Here is a 22392-nt window from a genome sequence, read left to right as displayed (position 1 = left end):
CAGGGGGTGGGAAATGTTTTGAGTTTCAGTAGAGACAAGCAAATGAGATCCACCCTTGCTAGCATTCCCTTGCTCGGTAGCCTTGTCCCCCTGTTTCACGAGACGATAATGAGCTAGCCATCCTGGGAGGCAGTCACACCTGACAGCTGTCCACACATCTCAGTGCTGCAATAGTTTTATCATCTCCCCCCTCAGGAATCCGTATTGTATATCCTGCTATGGTAGGAAAGAAATATCACAAACAACACCATTTGTTCAGCTCATACTGGAGGATATTAGAGCAGTGAAGAGCTACACGAGCCCAAAGTTTGGACAAGTGCTAAATGAAATATAGGGACAAGCTGTACAAGCTGTAGCTAATCCTGGTAACAGCGGCCTCATGCTACTCAACACATCATTTGAGCAAACAATTTATTCTTTTAACAGCGTCTTTATTCAAACCTATTTGTAGGCACAATGTTTTTCATACAGATGTACTCGGTGAACCTGATTCTTCTGCATTTACAGACGTCCTTTGGAGCCTTTCCAATCTATGTTTAATCAGCTATTTGTGCTGCTACAAATCAACTTTATCTGCCCATGTCAATGAGACTTCACAAGTTATAACAGCTCATACAGTCGTGTCATCCTCAAGTGCCCTTAATGTTTAAATAAGATTAGTGCGGCACAACATTCCCAGTAAGCACCAGAGGAGTTTCATCTAAAGCCAGCGATTAAGTTCTGTCCCCAGAGTTATGAAGACGTCGCAATGGCGATGCTCAGCGCTGTTGCCATGAACATTTTCACAATGATCTTTTATGCTATTTATAGGTTTGTTTCTCTTGTTTTAATGTTTTATAAATCTCGCCGCTGTTGGATTAAACAGGTTTATGAAAGAAATGACATGAAATTTGAGGCTCTAATTTGCCTCTATTTAAAAAAATAAAATAGATGCAGCCTGAGTCTTTAGTGTTAATGCTGGTGGTGGCGACGCAGAGAGAGGAGCCATGCCAATTAGGAAATGAGCACAAATTGTTGGGCTTTAATCTTTAGAAAGTAATTGGCTCACACCAAGAAATCATTTCAAGGATACAAATGACTCATTTGGTGAACACACATTTTCAAGGTGCATAGCTCCTCTAATGTCCTGCGTCTGCACATTGGAAACTTGTTAGCCTCCTCCTGCTCATGTATGCTAAAGCTATCGATTTGCACTAATAAAGGATTGTAGTTGGTTTTGTTGACCAGTGACTGAAAATTAAGTAAATCAGGTTTAAATAATGTTAGTCATTAGTATTTTCTGTTCAGTTCACTTGTTGTGTACATAAAGCATCCGCCATGTATGGAACTAAATGCATGACTACATTGTCTTAATGACCTTTTAGCTATGCCACGCATTTGCAATGCCAATCCTAAAAAATATGTCATTTCCCTAAACATGTATGCATCCAGACAAGCGATCGCTGCAGTAAAGGCTGTCTGATAAGTGCTCCTTATCCATTCTGAGCAATGCAATTTCCATTAGGGCAGAAAATAGATTGCATTACAGTGAAATTTTATTGTCCGTGTACGGCTAATCCTGAGGGACCTAAGCTGTCATTTTACCTGCACTCGGATTGATATTGTGTGTGTATATGGGAGGGCGGGAGCGGGGCGAGGTTGGGCTTTGTGCATATATTTGATTGTGTAATTTGGAGAAAGAACAGTTTTGCTTTGAACCGTGGCACAATCAATATACAGGATGAATGTTAACTCTGTGTGTGTTCCAACTGGATGATGCCATTTCAGATTTACTAGCTCATAGCAATATTGTTATATGATTACCAGGGAAGGGATGCTGTGGTAGATCTTGCTGTGCATGTGACAGTTCTTAAGTCAAGGTTCTTCAAGTTTAATGAACAGAGACGTGTTTTCTAATGACTCAAAAGTTGAATTTGAGAGCAAGAATTTAAGAAAACACACAAAAAAAACCGATGTCCTGATTTTGGCTTGAACAATAGCAGAACAAGGACACACGAGAAAAGAGCTCACAAAGCAAAAAGTCACTGTGCTAAACACGAGCACATGCCTTATGTTTTAGATGCAAAAAACCAGGCTGACACTCAGCAGCACCACCAGAGTAAAATGACAACTAATTCACTAAAATACATTGAATTAAATGAAAAGTTAGATTGTGTTCTTTGCAACCCCCCCAAAAGAAAGCTCTCACTGATTTTACTAAAAAGCAATTTTGCTTGACTACTTCAAAGGTCATAAAGCAACTCCAGCCAAAGAAATCACACGGGTAATATCAGATAAACAAAAATAACTAAAGGAAAGGCAAAGAAAGAACAGAGGTGGAAGGGCGAGAATTAGGTTTAAAAAAACTTAAATGTCAAAGAACAGCCAACTCTTAGAAAATCTTTCACTTCACTGGAGAGGTCGCAAAACCCTGTGGAAGCCGGATTTATGAGGTGTTTCACATTTACAACAGAGCACAAGCAGATAAATTACATACACGCAAGAAAGTGGAGAGAAGCTTCAGCATTTCCGAGGTGGAGTTGTAGACGTTCCGCCAGTCGCTGGGTGGCATGCCGGGTGGACGATCTTCCGGAGGCCCGTTGTACAGGAAGTTGGCCAGCAGCTCAGGTGTCCACCCTGTGCCATTGAGAGGCGCCTTGAGGGTACCAGCAAACACAGGATTCGCCAGCAGAGCCTGATTTTGAAAGCAAGAAGACGGGTTTATTATATCTATAATGGCCACCTGTTAGAGGCTTCAAATTAATGTGGTACGAATGCAAATAAATATTTATGAGAATCAAAAGCCTTTATGAAAAAGAGAAATAAAGAAAAAAGAAGGGATGATAAAAAGGATGGGGGAGGGGCAGCTTTACTCTTTGCTAGAGCTGACATTCATTTTTCTGCAGAATTAATTAACAGCATTAAGATAGATGGCAGTGTTGTACTTGCGGCTCTAAGATGCACATCGACTATTCTCCTCTATGGCCATGAAGTGCTCATTTACAGCACAGGGTGTGTACGTGCACAAAAAAATGCATTTGCATGGTACAGATATATTAGGACCCACAGAGAGAACAAATGCAAATCAAATCTCCTCCCTGGAAATGCACAAACAAGGCCGCGTACGCACCATGAAAGAGATAAAGGCGCAGGTCCTCCCCTTCAATTCCCCTTCACTAACATGGCAAGGAACATGTGTGTGACTTACATTCATCTCGGGTCATAGATCAAGATGCAATTTCCATGATCATGCACCCAATTCATAAAGATAATACGCTGAGAAGCGGAGGAAAACAACCTTGCTGCAGCAGTAATGGCCCACTTACATACAGCACGTTACATGAATATGTATTTTGTTTTGTTTAGAGAAATAACCATTTCTAAGCTTCTTCTGCAATAACCCTTTGAGAATAAGGCTATTTGACTCCCGTCTATTGGTTTACATGTGTTTGCCCTCAAGTTACAGCACCACAGTCATTCCCCTCCCTCTCTTACACAGCGTTCCTTCGCTTTCCAGTTGCTGTGAAATTAACACCCAAGTACTAATCTGACACTGTTCCTGAAATGACAGTTTTACATCAAAGTAAAATTAAAACACTGATAAGAAGAACGGGGAAAATTCACTTCAAACCCACAATGAAATCACCCATTTAATATGGTTTTTTAAAATATGACCCGCATGCTGCGGCTAAATGTGGTGACCATTTCGAAGTGGACGATGCGGAGCCTGACTTTTGGTCAGCAAAGGGCGCTGCGCGTCAGTTGAACAAAGTGGCCTCTACAGTGTGATATTCAGAGTTAAAGATTCAGATATATTCTGCCCACTGTGCTCAGTGGCATTTCAGTGTCAACACTTTTGATCATATTCTGCTTAACCTAAGGACAAAGTGTCAAATTAAGTAATCTCTGCGCTGCGTGTGACCTTTTATAAAAATCAGTACATCTATCACTGTGGTCGCTATGTTAAGGACACGATCCATCAAAATTGTCTTTTGAGGAAATAAAAAAATCGGCGCCGTTCTGAAAGTGCAGTAAGAGAGAGTTACGCTGGCAAATTGACCGTAACTTTTTATCCGGTTCAGTAGTTCATCTCTTCATCCGGCTGCTGCTGCATGCACTTAAACGTGTAGTCCGGTGCTTAATGTTCAGTGGCATTTTAAACCACACAGATGTGCCATTTAACCTTGTTGGTCATGTGATGAAGTGAAGAATTGAACTGTAAAGGCAAGGAGAAATATCGGGTCCATGGAGAGAACTTAATCCAGATTCTGTATGTTTTATTTTATTCTGTTTGTTTGTCTGTTTGTTTGTTAGCAGGCTAGCGTCCACAGTTTTCAAGATATCATGTTAAGTTTTATTTTATTTTATAACAATTTAACATAAACCAGTGACACACTCCGGGGCCTGATCAACCCTGGCAGGGCCTCCTTGGATGAGGGTGTCTAGTGATAATGGCCGAAACACCCGATGAATCCAAGGTCCACTACTGACGATGTGTCCCAAATTTTAATATGATAATCTAGATCAGATCTCTAATCCCTAAACCCAACCAAGGAAAAAAAATGGCAGATTAGCTTGGGTAAAAGACCGAAAGTTGAGGCACACAACGATATGTGCCGCTGGTAAAGTTTCTGGGCTGCCTTTCCTCATAACAGCCATCCCAACAGCCATCTTGGTTAGGTTTTGGGCGATCGTGGTTCAGGGGGTTGGGAAGCTCATCTTGTAACTGGAAGGTTCCTGGTTCTATCCCCAGCTCTGTCTGTCTTGGTCGTTGTGTCCTTGGGCAAGACACTTCACCTACCGCCTACTGGTGATGGCCAGAGGGGCCGATGGCGTGATATGGCAGCCTCGCTTCTGTCAGCCTGCCCCAGGGCAGCTGTGGCTACAACTGTAGCTTGCCTCCACCAGTGTGTGAATGTTAGAGTGAATGAATAGTGGAATTGCAAAGCGCTTTGAGGGTCTCGAAAAGCGCTATATAAATTCAATCCATTATTATCCCTCAAGATTTTCCCCATTTAAAGCAATGCATTATCAGGGATTGTAACATCTAGTCCTTTTACTGAATATTTTATTGTTTTTTCTTAATTTTTGCTGCTCTTAACTTTGTACTGTCCACTTTCTGCCGTGACCAAGCAAATTTCCCACCTGTGGGACTAATAAAGGTTTATCTTATCTTATCTTATCTTACATGATTAGCTAGGTTAGCTAAGACCTTCATCTGAAGGTCAAAGTTGCCCTCTGTGGCCGTTGTGCTCTCTGCATGCTCTTGTAATACATTTGTAAGCGGATAATTGAGTACGGGAACAGTAACATCCATGATGTGACAGTAAGTGGCCCTCTTACGGTCAGAGGCATGGGCTTCAAGATTTTCTGTTGTGCCTCTGTTGAAGGGGCTGCTGTTTACATGCACTATCAAACAGCACTTATTCAAGCAGTACCTACAGGTGTCACTGAAGCAACCAAAACTGTAATCCTGCAGATAACTATGTAAAGGCAAAACGTATTCCCAAATACTCTTATGTCTAAGCTGTCTTGTGCTCAGTATTTCCTTTTGTTCATCTTAACACCTTAAATCACCCAACTCAGATGTAGTTGTTGTGCTGACGGCAATTGGTCCATCAAGGTAAAGCGTGTCCGTGACCTTGAATGACCTCTGACGATGACAAATCTCGGAAGCCACCGGCTTCGGAACGAGAGGTGGACAGAGGGAGAGAGAGGGAGAGGGCTGGGTGGGGAGAAAATGAAGACAAAGGAGGATTGCTGGTCCATTTGTGTAAAGGTTAGGGCTAGGGTAATGAATACCCTAGCTATATGGAGCTCCCAATGTCTGCTTCCCTCCAGCTGCCTATAAGCTCATTTGGAGTGACACTGGAGTAATGTCAGTGTCAAGGAAATACGGCGAGAGGCAAAATAGAGGGAGGAGAGGAGAGGGAGGAAGAGAGAGAAGTGGTGGCAAAGAGTCCGTGTCCTTTACTTCTATAGATAATCCTTTCTGCTAGGATGAAAATTATCCTGCACTTATCCATAATTACTTTCCTCTCTCACTCTCCACATTTAACAGAAGGTGTGAATAAATGATGTACACAGCATGTACATTCTCACCTGCAGCAGATGTAAGGCTCATCTTTCAAAGAGAAAAAAATACACTGCAGTAATTATAAAAGACACTAATGTATATTTACTGTTTTCTTCATTTAGCTCTACTGCAAAAAGAAAGTGAAGCAGGTCGTTTTGCATTTTTTGTATTTTTCTGAATTTTGTATTTTCAGTAAATCTCATCACCAAGTTTGCTGGTGACTTTTTATGTGGAGCTATCTTGGGGAGATGATCCAGTCCACTTAAGATCAAAGTGTGCTGTATGTGTCCCACAGTGTACAATGGGTGTGACATCCCTGCTCTATGATGTCACAAATCCAAGCGTAGCAAAAAAAAAAAAAAACCCCAGCAATGTAAAGTTCAGAAACTTTGACCATGTTTAATGTACTGTACAAACCAACCTTTGTAATGTGTGCAACATTACATAAAATAAACAACCATTGAGAGTCTCACCCGTATATTATTGACTTGTGAGCTATTTTGCAGAAAATCCCAAACACGCGGTCCGAGTTCATCCCAAGAGTCAGCCAGCTCCCTTAACATAGCCAAGGCGTTAAAGGTGCTATTTGCCTGAAACACAGAAAACAATAATCTGTTATTTTACACATTTGTCTCACCTTCTCCTCACCGAAAACATACTCGCTGAGCCTTCTTTTCACGCTGCGCCAATACAAACATGAAAGCACTCCACAACTGCACTTTCAGCTAATCTCCATAGGAACTCATCACACTGTAACACTGCCGTCCCCCCCGCGGTGTTGAATGTAAATGGGGTTATTTACCCCTGAACATTCACTTGTAAACACCCTGACTACGTCTGGAGTGAAGAAGGCCTCCTGCGCCAACACCAGGCCGCTCGCTGTGAAGTCGGCAGGTTTTGCTCATGCTCGTTATGTATTTTCAATGCAAAATTCTCACAGCGTGTCTGTTGTTTGTTTTGGTTACGCAGCTATCAAAACTATGCAAATCTCATGCACAAATGTCGTGTCTTTGAAAACAATATATATTTATTGCATTGCATGAACAAGCCCTCTGATTAAATGTTTTATTTTGCTGCTCTGCACTAATGCGTGACATCCTCTTTTTTTGTTTTCATAGACAGATTGCAGGCACCTTCTACCAGTAATTAGTCTGGTCCTATGTATGCGAGATTTACATATATTTGCATATGCATGCTAACTCTTAATTTAGAAAAGAATATATAAATATAGATATAATGGCTTGAACTTTTCATTGCAAACGTAACTTAAACTGACCAGAGCAATATATTCTTTTCAAGTTCACAAAAAGTCAGCATACATATAGAAACCTTTCATTTTCCCTCTAGACCTACTTCTTTCACCAGGAGACGAGCAGCAGGTGTATCAGGTGTGTAGAGGACTTTCCCCTGCAATAATGGCTTGAAGGTGCTCCAAATGTAGCGCAGACCAGGTGTGCTCTCCAGGGTGTCGACAAGAGTCTGACAAAAAGCATCTACGGAACAGAGGAGGTGAGGGGAGAAGACAGGGAAAGTCATGGCAAGACTACGAAAACAACTCTAAATCTCAAACTCCTCTGTGCATACTGGATTCATGCTCTTTCATGGGACTGGAGGAAAGAGGAGAGACAAGTTATTTGATCTGTGCAAAAATCACAGAAATTGAAGCGCCCGAGAAGCAAACATGATAAATATTGTACACGAGGTTAAAATTCATACGTGGCTACGAAAACAGACCTCTCGGTACTTGTTCTCAGCAGAGTCTGAACAAATATGAACATGAGAGAGGTTTCAGAAAATCTTCCTGGCCTTTTCAGCTGTTGTATTAATTAATACTTATAGTACTAATAACAGTTTTATTACAGATTTATGTAGTTTAAAAAGTTCACAGTGGTTAAAAAGGAGAAGAAAAGTTTTGAAGGTGGATATAATGATTTTCACTGATGCAACAAGAGCAGACTGATTTATATTGATACTGTAAAACACATAGATGGTAAAGAATGTTAAAAACTGTACATTACTGTATTCAGCGTCCCAAATGATTGCATTTGCACCATATAGGCAGTATTGATGCAATCACTGCCTTTCAGAACAGAACTGATACTAACGATTCCTTAATGTAGTCTTGATTAAAGATGAGCTAGGTAACATGTTTTTAATTCCTTTGAACAAAAAACTTAATTCTAAACTTGTCTGCTCCCTTCCCACTTCTAGGACTGGAAAACCTAGCCCCTGCTTTGGCCAGTTATGCATTTCTGCCACTTCCAACCAGATCAAGAGTGTTATGTACAGTATAGGAAACAACAAACAACACAGAGCATACACTGTGCTACCAAAAGTACTGTTTTCATGCACAAGAGCTGCTCAGCCATTGAGTTTAATTCAATTAAATTGTATTTACATAGCCTTAAATCACAACAATCGCCTGCAGGCGCTTTATATTGTATTGTTTATCTGGTCTGACATTACATTGCTGGATGAGCTGCTGTGGTTGCTAAATGCTTCTACTTCCCAATAATACCCATTTGATTGTGGAATATCTAGTCGGGAAGATATTTTATGAACAGTCAGTGAGTGGCATCCCATTACAGTATTATCGTGGCTCAAGAGTTGGCAGTTCGTCTTGTAATCGGAAGGTTGCCGGTTCGAGCCCCGGCTCGGACAGTCTTGGTCGTTGTGTCCTTGGGCAAGACACTTCACCCGTTGCCTACTGGTGGTGGTCAGAGGATCCGGTGGCGCCAGTGTCCGGCAGCCTCGCCTCTGTCAGTGCGCCCCAGGGCGGCTGTGGCTACAATGTAGGTTGCCATCACCAGTGTGTGAATGGGTGGATGACTGAATGAGTAAAGTGCTTTGGGGTCCTTAGGGACTAAGTAAAGCGCTATACAAATACAGGCCATTTTTACTTCAATCCAGTGAGCTAGCTAGCTTAATCTTATATGCCTGTAGCAATGGGACTGAAAATACTTGAATTTAAAGATTAAGAAGTGTGTTCTATGCTCGTCTGATTGGCCAGTACTTAAAACATAGATAGAGGACAGCGATATCGCTCATTGCTTACTGTAGACACTGCAAAACCTCCCACTGTGTCACGGCTGCGCAGCCAGTATGTTTGCGGAGCTGATCCAAAAACAGACACGAGAGAGTAAACTCAGTATAACCAAAGGCGATTTATTTGGCTGAAGATACATGAACATAAAACAAGGCAAACCGAGCAAAAAAAACTAAACTAAACCCTAAACTGGGAACAAACTAAGCTTAACTATGAAAACTGTGACAAGAAAGCATAAACATGAAGATGAATCTGAAAAGGTGCATGCGGAACTATGGCGTGAAAAAAAAACACATGACATAACAACCGAAACCTGGAGAGACGTGATGCAAGACAGACAGACGGCCCGACCCTGAACAGAGGAAGACAGAGGACTTAAATACACAGAAGGGTAATGAGGGAAATAGAAACATCTGGGAAACACAGCTGACACAAATGAACCTGACACCACAGGGGAAGCAAAACTAAACACACTGAACATGGAAACACAAAACTTTCAAACTAAAACAGGAAACATGGACAGATGTAAACATGATAACACAAGCTTGACAACATGAAACACGCAGAGAATAACTACACGGATTACAGGGACATAACTAAACGTTAAACAATAAGGACACGGCAGACTAACGTAGAAGACAGGAAAAGACACAAACACGGAGACATAGGTGAAACATAACCTAGACTAAAACTCAACTAAACCGTAACTAAATAATACCACAAGAACTTAACGTTATTGCAATCTAACCTAAGAAAATCAAAATTGAACACTGAACATTTTGGTATTTTGAAAGTGGACATGACGAATGTGAGTCTGAGAAATAGAGGGACGCTGCATGCTAATAATGGTAGCACCTTATCAGTCACAAGGCACACCGCATCCCACGTGATCCTACTTTATGACTTTATGGGAACCGCAATTTAGAAAATGAAAGCAATCACTCAAAACTAGAACCAGACACTATAAACCCGTCATGAAAGCGTCTGTCGAGGTTAAAGACTTAAAGGCTGTTTTATCGTGAACTTCTACGTAATTTGACCTCCTTATGCAACCAGAGTTGTCGCCTCCTGCTGGCCGTTACAAAGAATGCTTCAGATTTAATATACAGTCTTTAGGTTTGACAGTGAGATGTCTGTTAAAAAGTTATATTCCAGCCTGCTGCAGATTTAAGGATTCATGTTTGACCGTTCCACTGACTCACTCAAGAGGTTAAAGTGAGTCTTAAATCTGTTTCCTGACCTTATTTCACAGAATTTTTTACAAGAACGTTGACCCAACAGATCTCACTGTAGTTTGCACAATATAAAAGCAATATTTCAGCACACCGCTGGGAGAGGCTCGTAAATACCGGTTTTATAAGGGTCGTGCGCACTGACAGAGTTCGAGCGATGTGTGTCAGAGTTCATTGTTTGCTTTTTTTTACTCCTTTCCGTAACATGAGTCACAAGAAAGCTTCGGCGATGGTTTATTATTGTTTTATCTTACTTTACATCTACATAAAGCCATCTCAGCGGCGTAATCTATCAATATTCAACCAAAGGGCTGAACTGTAAAGGAATAACACACAACGTGAGCAGTTATCGTAATGATTGTGAAATGATGGTTGTTTGCTTTCGAATCTATAAGATGTTAGCGAGAATATTTCCTGGAAATGCCCTGCGTTGTCCTATCACAGGAAAACCTTTAAGTAATTGATATTGATTTAGTCACGGCAAAGTATTTATGAGGAAAAAAAGCATCAATTATTACTTAAAATCACAAAGAGGGAGAAAAAAACCACGCAGACCTGAGGACATTAGAAAAAGCTTCTAGAGGAAAAAAGTCAATATGCTCAGCAGCGGTAGGATCATTACTTATTTAACATATCTGCCAACATGAATATTGCCAGGTTGGTAGAGTCTTGAATAAGTTACATGAGGACCTGCGCTGCAAGCAAGAGAACCTGCAGGGGTTAGACAGCTTGTTTTTAGGCTGTGTCGGGATTGTTCTGACTGAAAACGTGTTATTCCTGGAGTTTGGCACTCCGTCGAACGGCTGATCACTTCAGTGTGTCATCTGCCAGTCAATATAGCTCTCTGCCTCTATTGCTAACTGTGCCTTTTGTCCTGACACCTGTCATTACATCAGGGCTTTTTCCAGTCCTCTCTCATTTTTCCCTTGTCAAGACTGCAACAAACCCCCTTTTCTCCTCTCATCTCACCGGGGCAACTATTTCCCCCACCGGGGACATTTTAGCGGCCATTTTCAGTGCAATTAAACGTTAGCCTTTCTGCCTGCTGGCCGTCTCTTCCAGGTGCTCCTGTGAGGTCAGTGCGCTGAGAGCTAATGGCCACCCCTTAGTCTGGGTCTGACCAGCTGTTCCTGCCACACAGTGCACGCGCAGATGCCACCTCCTGCAATCGCAACGCTTGAAAGACAGGGCATATGTGTGGCGCATAGCTCGGTAGCTCTGTTCAATAGGCTGTTAGATGTCTCCGGGGGGGGGGGGAGTGACTACAAATTGGAAGATTTTTCTGCATTTAAGAAAAATATGCAGTTCGGTGCTCGTAAGATGAAAGGGCTTGCAGTGGATTTTCCATAGAAGGAGACGCCACTGTCATCTGCAGATAACAGCCGAACAGACTGATACAGCAACTCACGGGGACTGAAATAGAGGACAGAGAAGCCTGATCGTCTCTCAGCCCAAATAAAATCATATGAAGCATTCCTATCCAGTACGAAATAACCTATATGTGCTTTGGATGTATTGTTAATAGTTTTTATCATTAAAACAAACCAAAAATGTAGCTATTTTTATAGATAATAATCTATAAACTTTTAAAGAAAAGGAGATAATACGTGGAGAAAAGGAGAAAATGTGTGCAGGAAGTATGTATGTGTTACATCATGTGTTGCCAAACTGGCATTTGTAGGTTTATATATGTGGTTTATAATAAAGTAGACCTGTTATGAGTTATAGTCAGTGAATAATTGACAACAGTAGTGTCTTTGTCCTGGTGACTGCTTCACCTTCTTGTGTTCATGACGGTGCTGGCTGGATTTAACAGGTGGGGCCAGAATATATAGAGAGCTTTTCTACTCTAACTAAGCACTCAACACATTTTAACTGGCAAGTCTCAATCACCTACACATATACAGTGCTTTTTACTTTTAAGGGAACAGTATTGTGTTTTGTATATATTCATTTTGTTTTCTTTGTTCCTTTTTAAACGTACTTTACTAAGTTTATAGTGCAGTAAAAATCTGTGTAGCATGACCGATGTTTACTTTGATTACACAGACATTATCTGAGAGTAGGTAATGGATAATAGGCATTGATTTGTAAGTAACGGCACATGGATAATTGGAGGTTATTATATAATATTATACTGCAATATAGTTGTAACTAACTAAGCAGCTCATTCTCTTTCTCTTTCTTTAAAGACATAAACACATTTTGGGGTCAACTTGAATATAAAAAGGAAGATGTGAAATGTAAAACTAAGGTCAGAGGTCAAATGGTACATGGTGTATGGATGCAAACTGTAAGGTGATATTTAGAATCCCCATATATCATCCCCTTTATGTCTACTTGTTGTCAATACAGAGAATAAGAGATGTGGTTTAAAGATCTCTATATAGCATTATTATCACTGATCTGTGACCTTCAGCTCAATCTATTGATCTTAAAGGAGAGGTCAGAGGTCATATGATATGTTACATTTTTATACACTGCTTTCTATATTTTGACAATACACAGCACACTTTAAAGAACATAGTTGCCCAGTTATACATGGATTTTGTCAGTTTTCAACCAATAAATCATTAGGTTGACCTTGAAGACTTTGGTGGACGTAAGCCAAATTTTAATGGAGTGTTAACACGACCCCACGCTACACCACTACAACTCACCACATCAGGATTAACTAAAAGACACCATGTTTTCAGGCAGACTGCAGTGTTATCTTGCAGGTGTAACTTTGCACTGATGGTTCCAAGCATATACAGTACATGTGGTGTCTAATATGACCATGATTACTATAACAATAACACATAATCAGCAGGAGTTCTGCTTCACAATGATAGGAAGAGCCAACATTAAAGGGGCAAAACTCAATGTCACTATTTTGACTTTCCCGACACCACCTGCTTAAAGTCAGAAGGATTGAGAGGCCTCGCTTTCACAGCCAGTATTTATACTGAACATCAAGATCAAACAAGCTTTTGCCCTTCAGCTCCACCGAAGGTTTCTGTCCTCCCTGAGCTCGCCTTAGGACACTTGCAGGTGCATTTAGACGACACGACAAAATATCTTAATTCCATGCTATGATTTTAAAAGCTATGTTTCCTGTTGGCGAACAGGGTTTTTCCTGCAGAGAAAAAAATGATACTCACCAAACAGGTTCTGACGTCCACAACTAGGACTGTCATTTTTTTTTTAGGTTGCTTTAAAATTCTCTTGCAAGCTGGAAATACACTTTTAAGTAGTGTACTTATAAATGACCAACAATAATGCAGAAGCTTCTGTTAAATTGAGTAAAAAACGACAACCAAGTCTCGTTATAGTATGTGCGTAATATCCCCCAAAAAAGCCAAAGAGTCGGGACTATTTCCACCTGCCTTTGTGTTCATATTCTATGATGTGATTAAGCTAATGTGTTTTTTTTCCTCTTCAAACTCTCATTCTGTGTCGTAACCACCTGCTCCGGCTGTGACACAGCTGCTGTAACAACCTGAAAAGGAAAAATTATTTCTGTCACAAGTGACAAATGTGTCATTTTAAAAGGGCCGAAGGCCAATAATGTTAGGAAACTATCTTTAAGAGGCAGCGGCCTTTCACCGAATGGGATGCGGTGAAGTCATGCAGCTGTGAGTCACTCCAGCCCGCTTCATCACTCAGTCATGCAGACTTTCCACTGGTGCTCTGAGAATATCGTCCACTAACAGCAATATATGCATCCCTATACCCAGCACTAATATTCACAGAGTGTCTCCAACATGTAGATTTTATTTAAATCTCTGGAAACCTTATTTCATAAATACAGACATAAATACATCTGATAATGAAAGGGGTTATAACATGATATGGGCAGACAGCTCCACTCAGCAATATAACGTGATTAGAGATGGCAGTGACAAACGCATATAGCTCTTTGTCTAATGCGATATATCAGGTTAAGATATATCAGTTGGATATTCTGTGGGCTACAGGGAGCATCAGATTACACAGGTTAGGTATTCTCCTGGGCTGTGTACTCCTTTTTTTCTTTCTTTTTTTTGACAACAGAACTTTGCTTTATTACAAAACAGCAGCCTGAAAGAACAAGAAAATCTGTTCTTTACACCAGGTTTAGCCACAGTCAAATAATTGCTTGGAGCCTCAAGTCAACCCCTCAACTTACCTGGCAAATTTAATCAATTTGAGTTGCACCCTGGAGATGGGCTCAATTCTGCACAACAGTGAGACAGCGCTGTCGAAGCACCACGAATGCCCGTGATACACACACGCACACGCGTGCGCACGCACAAACACAGTCTTGCACATGCTGTTGTATTATCTTCTGAGCGTGCATTACTCATATTTTATGCATTTCATGAAAGGAAGAACCTGAAGCAGACACACAGACTGGGTGCACAGATCCATACAGGTACAGCACACACATACACCAAATACGTCAGTCATGAGTGAACTACCCCCCCTGCATCAATAAAACAGCACTTATTTCTTACAAGCAGTACAAATAGTGCTGTGTTGCTGCATTTCAGCAGAGACTCAAATAAGCTTGAATAAATCTTATTGAAGTCGCTCTCTCATAACAGACACAGAGAGGCCTCTTTTGACTTTCAGCAGCACAACGAGAGCCACTCTCACTCCCGGCATCTGTCACCATAGATCTGGATTTTCTCTTCGCCGGCTACAGCAAAATAGATGTGGTTAAACTAGAACTAAAGGCTGCCAATTATTCAGAGAGATATATCGATGGGAAAATACTCAGAGGACTGTAAGTGCAAGTCTCAAGACAATCAGTAAATGTCAAATCCCAACAGCAAAATCAGGACCGTGACAATGACGGGGTTATTTTGATAAATCAAGAGAAGACTTTAAAGAAAAGATTGTTTGTGCATCACAGATTGTTCACTTTTGCTTAAAGACGCTGATCAGCTGCTGTTTGCAGAGGAGAGGGATTACCTGAGATAACATCCACTTTAATAATTAAAAAACTTGAACATGAGCATGAAAAAAAAAAAACTGACAAATCTCCCTACATAATGCATAACCGTCAGTACATGATTTGCAGAGACACCTTTTCACTTCACAAACTGAAACAACCTTCAGTTCCCTTTCGCTGTTACGTAAGAACAGCTACTGCACCAACTCTTCCTCACATCGGCGCAGAAGTCACCATCAACAATTAACTGAGAAGGGGACATTACAGAGCCGTTAACAAAACCTCAGCGCCGGCCTTTATTGTTGCTATTTCACTGTTCCTTTGAGTGTACTTTTACACTTACAAAGGAGTTGTAATTGGCCATTACGCAGACACACTGCATATTCCAGATCCATTTAGTTGTACATACCCAACACAAAGAAATAGCACAGCAAATGCAAAACAGCCATTAGCATGCTAACAGAGATGTTACTGCCTACCATGTAAGGAAGAGCCGATGTTTCTGTTAATTTGCACCGACACTAGCATGCAATCCCACTTAACAGCGTAACTTTTTTCCCAGGGAATAGAGGCTTCTTATTAAAATCTCATTTTGTGCAGTTTTCTCCAAAGAAAAGACATTTAATGAAACAGCGCTGCACGGTCTCTAATGAGCGTGAGGCTGTAGGAAGTTACACTAAAGCTCTCGTTCTCGAGGATTTTATGGAAGAAACATGTTTGGAGTTTTATTAAAGATAGCATCACCTAGTAGTGATTTTCTCTGGAAAAAACTGAGCTGTCATTTGTGCTGGGGGCGGTGTTACATTAAAAAATAACAAGTAATGTAATCTAAAAGCATCCAACTGAATTAAATGCATTAAAACATTTAGAATAACGTACTGCAGCTTTATAAATTATACATTTATGCACTTACATAGACAGCAATTACACTATGGGCGCAAAGTACTACACGCTCACCATGGACCGATTGCAGAGAAATAACTCATTTAAATCACACTTGATTCCTTCGGTTTCCTTTATCTAAATTACGTCTCTGTGTCTGTATTAAAATAAGAAAGATGTTTTATTCAAGAAATGTATTAGTTATTTTCAAATGAACTATCGAATGCACATTTTTATACGCACAATCAGACAGAAATTCATCATTCAACCGCTAAAGCTAATGTCAGGAATGAAGGTAAATAGCTGTGATTTGGTATTTTAATTTTAAAAATATTAACACGCTTTACTAATTTCTTCTGCTTTTTTCTAAAACTGCAAATTTCACAAGTTACACGGATAAAAACAATAATTATATCTGAGCTTAAAACATGTCATTCTGAGTAAAGAGCACGTGCATACTGGCGGATTAACCGTTACAGAAAAAGGATTTTGATAATCACCTTACATTGGGCGGTGGCCTAATAATAAATTTGTTAACCACTGTATATAATTATACCTATATGGATTCACTCATACATATACATACACATATTTTTATATTTATAGAATTAGTCCAAAACTTTAAACTTTTACGACTGTGGAACTTTTATCCAGCTAAAACATGTTTATCCCCATGTGGTTAAAGCTACCATCCTTTAAATAAATAAAAATAGATTCAGGTGCACTTAAGCAGGTGCAAATGATTAAAAAAAGAGTCTTAAAGGATCCACCCATAAATCAAGATCAGACACATGGTCTGGTCAGGTCTTCTTTTAAACATCCAGGTGTTGGGTTATCCATTACGGTCGCCGTCCTGCTGTGAGCAAAACACACAAAATTTTCGGACTGTTGCCAGGTAGACTATGACAGTTCAAATAACTTTAATCCACCTGCTAATCGGAGAATGCTTCAACAAGCAGTAGAAACTAAGTGATGTACTGCCACTTCTTTCCACAGTTAATGAGAAAATACATGAGCCAAGTTGCAAAAGCGTGGCCTACTTGGGAGACAAGAAAAACAAGCCAACAACCTGGTAAAGAGCCACGCTGTGACACCACTGCTGTGACGCGTCCAGACATTCATTTTCTTAGCCGTGCGGCTGGAACCTATCCCGGCTGACACTGGGTAAGATGCGGGGCAAGCTTTGGACAGTTCTTGAGCTAACACAGAGAGTCAGACAATTTTGACTTACATCCACACCTGTGGCCAGTTTAGAATAACCAATTAACCCAGGAATCATCATCGTCTTTGGGATGTGTGAGGTAGAGGGAGCACCAGGAGGAGACTCACACAGGGACAAGGAGAAAATGCAAACAACACAGACACGCAACACAAAGCCTTCTAGCTGTGAGAGCGAACCACCGAGCAACAGGAGAGGAAATCCGTGTGACTCAGGAACAATTTCTTTACAAGTCAGTAAACCCGGATGAAATTTCTGCCATGCAAATGAATAACATAACATAAAATAGATTAGAAGAATGCTTCTGCCAGCCTCGTGGCATGATCTCATTTGGGATAGACTGTCCTGCCATCTGATCAATCTCTCCTTCACACACACACACAAACTCACACAGCATGTGGAGAGGAACTAACAACAGACAGATGAAGTGAAATAATGTTAATGGAGCTGGCAACAACAAGCGCTACGTTACGGTAAGTGCAGTAAAAGCTTCCAAACAAGCGCTACACCGAGCACAACGACAGCAAGGGTGAACAAGCAAGAAGGAGAGACGGAGAGAGCGTCATCGCCGTCAGAGCTTTTCAGTCATGAAAACAGAATCGGTGTGTGGATGAATTAAGACCTGTTGTAAACATTAAAAGATTTTTAAAAACGCTGTTGGGATCGCTCGATTTTAAATGCCTCCAAACTGCTGTCGGTTTGCTTTTTAGCTTCCTCTATGCTACGTTAGCTCTCTAACTTCAAGCTATAAAAAATAAACAGCTGAACTGACTGGATCAGTCCACAGAGCGGCTCGTCGTCAACGACATCTGGACCTGGATGATCGAAATATGGGATCAGTCCATTCTCAGTCTGTGATGATGTATTAGTGCTTACAGTTTTGAAGCAACACGTGCTACCATAAAGTTAATGTCTTTGGGAAGTCTTGTTTATTTCAGCAAGACAACGGTGAACCACATTCTGCACACTGCTCTACATTGGGCCGACTAAAACCATACGCTGCAGTATGAAACAATAACAGAGGGCCTGCTTACAGAAAAAATCATGCAACACGGTGAATACCCCGTGAATTTTGTTGGGGCATGTTTCATGTTGCATCATTTATACAATATATTTATCAGTTTCTACATTTCCTATTTGCATTTTTCAGTTGCATATCTGTTTCACTCGCATTTTGCAGAGGAGCCCATCCACACAGTCACCTGCTGACGCACGCTGAAGGTGGGCGAGGTGCAGATTTTTAAAGCTGAGTAAATATATACCACACTTTCTTCCAATGTGGCTACTTGGAGTAACTCCTTAATAAGGAGCACACTGCTGCAAGGTACACATATCTGGCTGTCAAGACAACTATAAACCATGTTACCATGTTTATACACTACTCAGTATGGATGAGGTATGAGAAACAATGGTGTCCATGCACTACCCATAGCTCTTCTAGCCATGTAGGAAAATCTCTACAAATTTCTACAGTTTGCTTTTTTGCTATTCGATCAAAATAAATCACCAAACTCTCAACAAACCACTGCTTTCAGATGTTGTTTGGCAAAAACTGAAGAACTGAGCTGGATTTTTTTTAAGTTGATCCAAGTTCACTTAAACTGGGGAGGGCAACTTTTTGTGCTTTTTCGATAGATATTTCTCATCTTGAACTTGGCTGTTCTTCAGCTGCAGACGACTTTAACTTCAAACAACTGCAGTGAAATCCAAAGCAGCACAGGAGAATTTGAGCACAAATGCTGACAATATGGCTGCCATGCTTGTCTTCCCTTTCTAAATATTACAAAAAATAAATAAATAAACAAACTGGCTCAGATCTCCCAAAAAAAGTGCTAGTGACACCATCTGTCCTCTGTGGGAAGTTAAGACTGCCATATGTTCATTTTTAAGATGTCATATATTTGCGCCTTGTGCCAAAGCGCCACCCAGGCAACAACATAAGCTTCCACATGGGAGAAGCTGGTCTAGATTTTCCTTCCCGTTAAGAAAACATCGTCATGTCGGGGCAGGGAGTATGTGGCTTCTAAATGGACTGAGAAAAGCTGGTTTGATTAGCTATGGCTGTGACCGGCCTCTGACACATGCATTCCTAATCAAACCCAGTTTTCAGCTCTGATGCCAGCTGTGCCACAGGTGCCTTTTCCTGGATCTGCACAATTGGTCACATCCTGTGCACAGCTGACTGCACTGTGCGTGCACCACTGATTCAAATATTTTTTTTCCCACCTGCACTGACATTTCCATTACAGGAAATACTGGTTGTTAGCTTCTGTAGTTCTGCACTGTGTGACTCATCAGATGTACAGCAGTTATTTAAATGATGCATGTGTACTGCACTTTTAAGCCAAATTTCAAATATCATAATCCCTACAGAACAAAAAAGAAAACTTCATTTGACTGGTCAGACATCCTGTGCACATACTGATCAAGCTCAACTCTCAGCCCTTTCTCATTTTCCAAACGCTACGCAGTCAAGCAGTATGTCCGTGGCAGCAAAATTACAGCAAATCAATGGCAGCGTCCTGTGATGCTGCACATTATGCGCCACTGCCTTGTGAATATTCTCCATTTCCCAGCTACCATGACCACCTACCGTGCTGTCGAGCTAAAATGCAGATAAATGATTAGGACAAAAGTCCTGTGTGACAGCTTTGCTTTATAAAGGAGCTTGCTGCAGCACTTACCTGAACTGTTGCCCGTAATGGAAATTGACGTCTTGTTAGCCATCGGTCTAGGTGAGAGTAAACCGAGGGTCATATTGGTGGAATTGGAGTCAGGCTGCTTTCCACACAGAAACATATTGATACTGCCAATCAGGTCGCCTTGGAAATCCAGTGAACTAGCGGCCTTAAAGGCCGTGGAGTTCTGCAACCTGGCCACCTGGAAATATCAAAGTAAGGACGAATCATTTTTAAGCAAAAGAAACACAAAAAAAACCCAGTCTCGTTGTCGTTTCACGTGTACGTGATACCAGCACTAACCTCCTCAATCAGCGGTAAAGCATTTGCAGTGGTTTTTCCTATCAGCTTCGCCGCATCTGCTGCATTCAGGTTCAAAGCTGCTGGAAGCTTAAAAAGGACCAAACAAAACAATAAATATAAATATGTGCTGGGAATAATACTGAGCACTACTTTTATAAAAGTGTACTTTTAGAAGCCCTTTGTACACCCCGACTCTTAAGTGAAATCCACATTTTAGCTAAAAACACCAATTCAGAATCAGCCCTTTTAATTTAAGTACCATTATATTGGGAACGCACGCCATTTCTTTCCATTTTGACATGTAATTTGAATCTGAGCATCACCATCCTAGCACAAGCTAATAAAAGTTACATTAAAATGACAAGTGCTACTGTGCGTTTCAGTGACATTATGAAGGTGTCCAGTGTGAGCCTAATTAGAAGAGTTAAATGGCATGCCCTTTCAACCACTGTCATTTTCATGCATCAAGGCGCAACGCTGCGGTTGAGTTTCTAAATAAAACTCAAATGCTAAAAAAGAAGTCATCTGAAGCTCACCGTCAACAGCAGCCTGACTACTCACCGATTCTCGAGTGTTTTCACCGAGGATCGCTTTTACTGTTAGTGACTGAGTGGAGGACAAGGCACGGAGACGAGACAGAGTCAGACTGTTTTATGGCAAAAACGACTGAAAATCCCCCTCTCAGTGATGGTAGAGTGAGAGGGGGAGATTACAGCAGTGTCACATTAAGGTGAGCCATAGCAACAAAACAGATTTGTCAAGCCCTCTTTCTGAAGTCTCAGATGGTGAGTTGACTCTAAAAACAAGAGGCTCCAGCCCTACCCCAGTGACCCTGAATTGGATGAGGGTAAGAAAATAGATGGACGGTCCATCCAACCATCCATCAGAGAAACCACACGTATTCGGATTGAATCAAAACACCAAGACAAAAATGACTTTGACATTTCAATGACCCTCGCCGAGCTACTCATTTCTTGACGAATGCTTTTCATTCACTGTCGTTCACGCACATTACATCCTGATAATATTTCCAAAAAAATCCACCCTCAACCTTGTAAAAAGAAAACATCCAAATTACCTCTGGGCAATCACTACCTCAGTGATAAACTCTGACTTCTTCACGCGTCCTTTCCCTTATGTTGCTGTTCTTATCGCAATCAATCAACAACGTCGAGCCTTAAGTGCGAAGGCCCGATGCTCTTTCCCATCCATCTGCTTGAGGCGCTCAAGAGCTTTTCCACCGTATCCTGTCCGGCCTCTGCTTTTCTCTGCGTCTGAAAGTGCCTGTGGGCTTAAATTGTTCAAATGCTCTCTCCTATGAACTTCCTGCCTTATCACTTATTTATTGGATTTGCTGTCCCATATACGGCATTTTCTCTCAAAGATAAAGTCAAAGAAAAGTGCACACTTTCATCACCTCAAGGGAACAGAAAGATTTAATAGAATTCAAGTAAACATTGTTTCAAACAAAGTCCCATCTGATTACATGTGTTCCAGTGAACTTGCTGGAAAACGCAACAGTTTTCAAAGGCGGTGACGAACGGAGAAGTAATCCTAATATAATGAGGAACTGAGTCACTACTTAGCATGTAAAACGAATGTATTTCATGATGAAAAAGTAGTTCATTGTCTATGTTTATAGCTAAATCTAAAATAATCATTATCATCATTATTAATCATAATAATCATCACCTAATGAGTCATTAATCTACTGGCTGGATCCCAAACAAATAATCTACTATTATCCATTGTAGTCCAGTTTAGGGGTTATTAGGGATGTGCTTATGAGTGACATGTTAATTACTAGATTGTGCTTTTGTAACTAACTATTAAAGATTACATGTACCAATTTCACTAGTTATCTCTGCCTCAGAATGTAAGGCATTAAACTACATTTGGCCTTGAAGGAATTATTAGCGAGATTTACATTTTCTTCATCGTTCAAAGTCACAGAGTTGGCGAAACCTAACATTTAACTTTTAAATTAACCCAGCTGGCTGACACAGAATATATTTGTCTTTATTTCAATTTCACAGTAATTAAAGTAAACTCAAATAAG

At 40.8% G+C, this 22392-nt stretch overlaps 1 protein-coding gene across 5 annotated transcripts in view; it reads right to left on the bottom strand.

Annotated features, from left to right (window-relative positions):
* The window catches only part of LOC100691919 (ATP-binding cassette sub-family A member 1), a 176714-nt gene that overhangs the window by 134177 nt on the left and 20145 nt on the right, over positions 1–22392 (bottom strand). For all 5 annotated transcript variants that reach the window (XM_013274475.3, XM_013274476.3, XM_025905493.1 and 2 more), the window contains 5 exons: positions 20334–20420; positions 20037–20232; positions 7409–7548; positions 6529–6645; positions 2477–2674 (listed from right to left, as the gene is read on the bottom strand). In XM_013274475.3, the coding sequence (XP_013129929.1) occupies positions 2477–2674; positions 6529–6645; positions 7409–7548; positions 20037–20232; positions 20334–20420 (738 nt within the window). The remainder of the gene's footprint in view (positions 1–2476; positions 2675–6528; positions 6646–7408; positions 7549–20036; positions 20233–20333; positions 20421–22392) is intronic.

Source organism: Oreochromis niloticus, linkage group LG3 (assembly GCF_001858045.2).
Source record: "Oreochromis niloticus isolate F11D_XX linkage group LG3, O_niloticus_UMD_NMBU, whole genome shotgun sequence".
Lineage (NCBI taxonomy): Eukaryota > Metazoa > Chordata > Actinopteri > Cichliformes > Cichlidae > Oreochromis > Oreochromis niloticus.
Note: the sequence above shows the minus strand (reverse complement) of the source record. Positions and strands in the feature narration are given on the sequence as shown.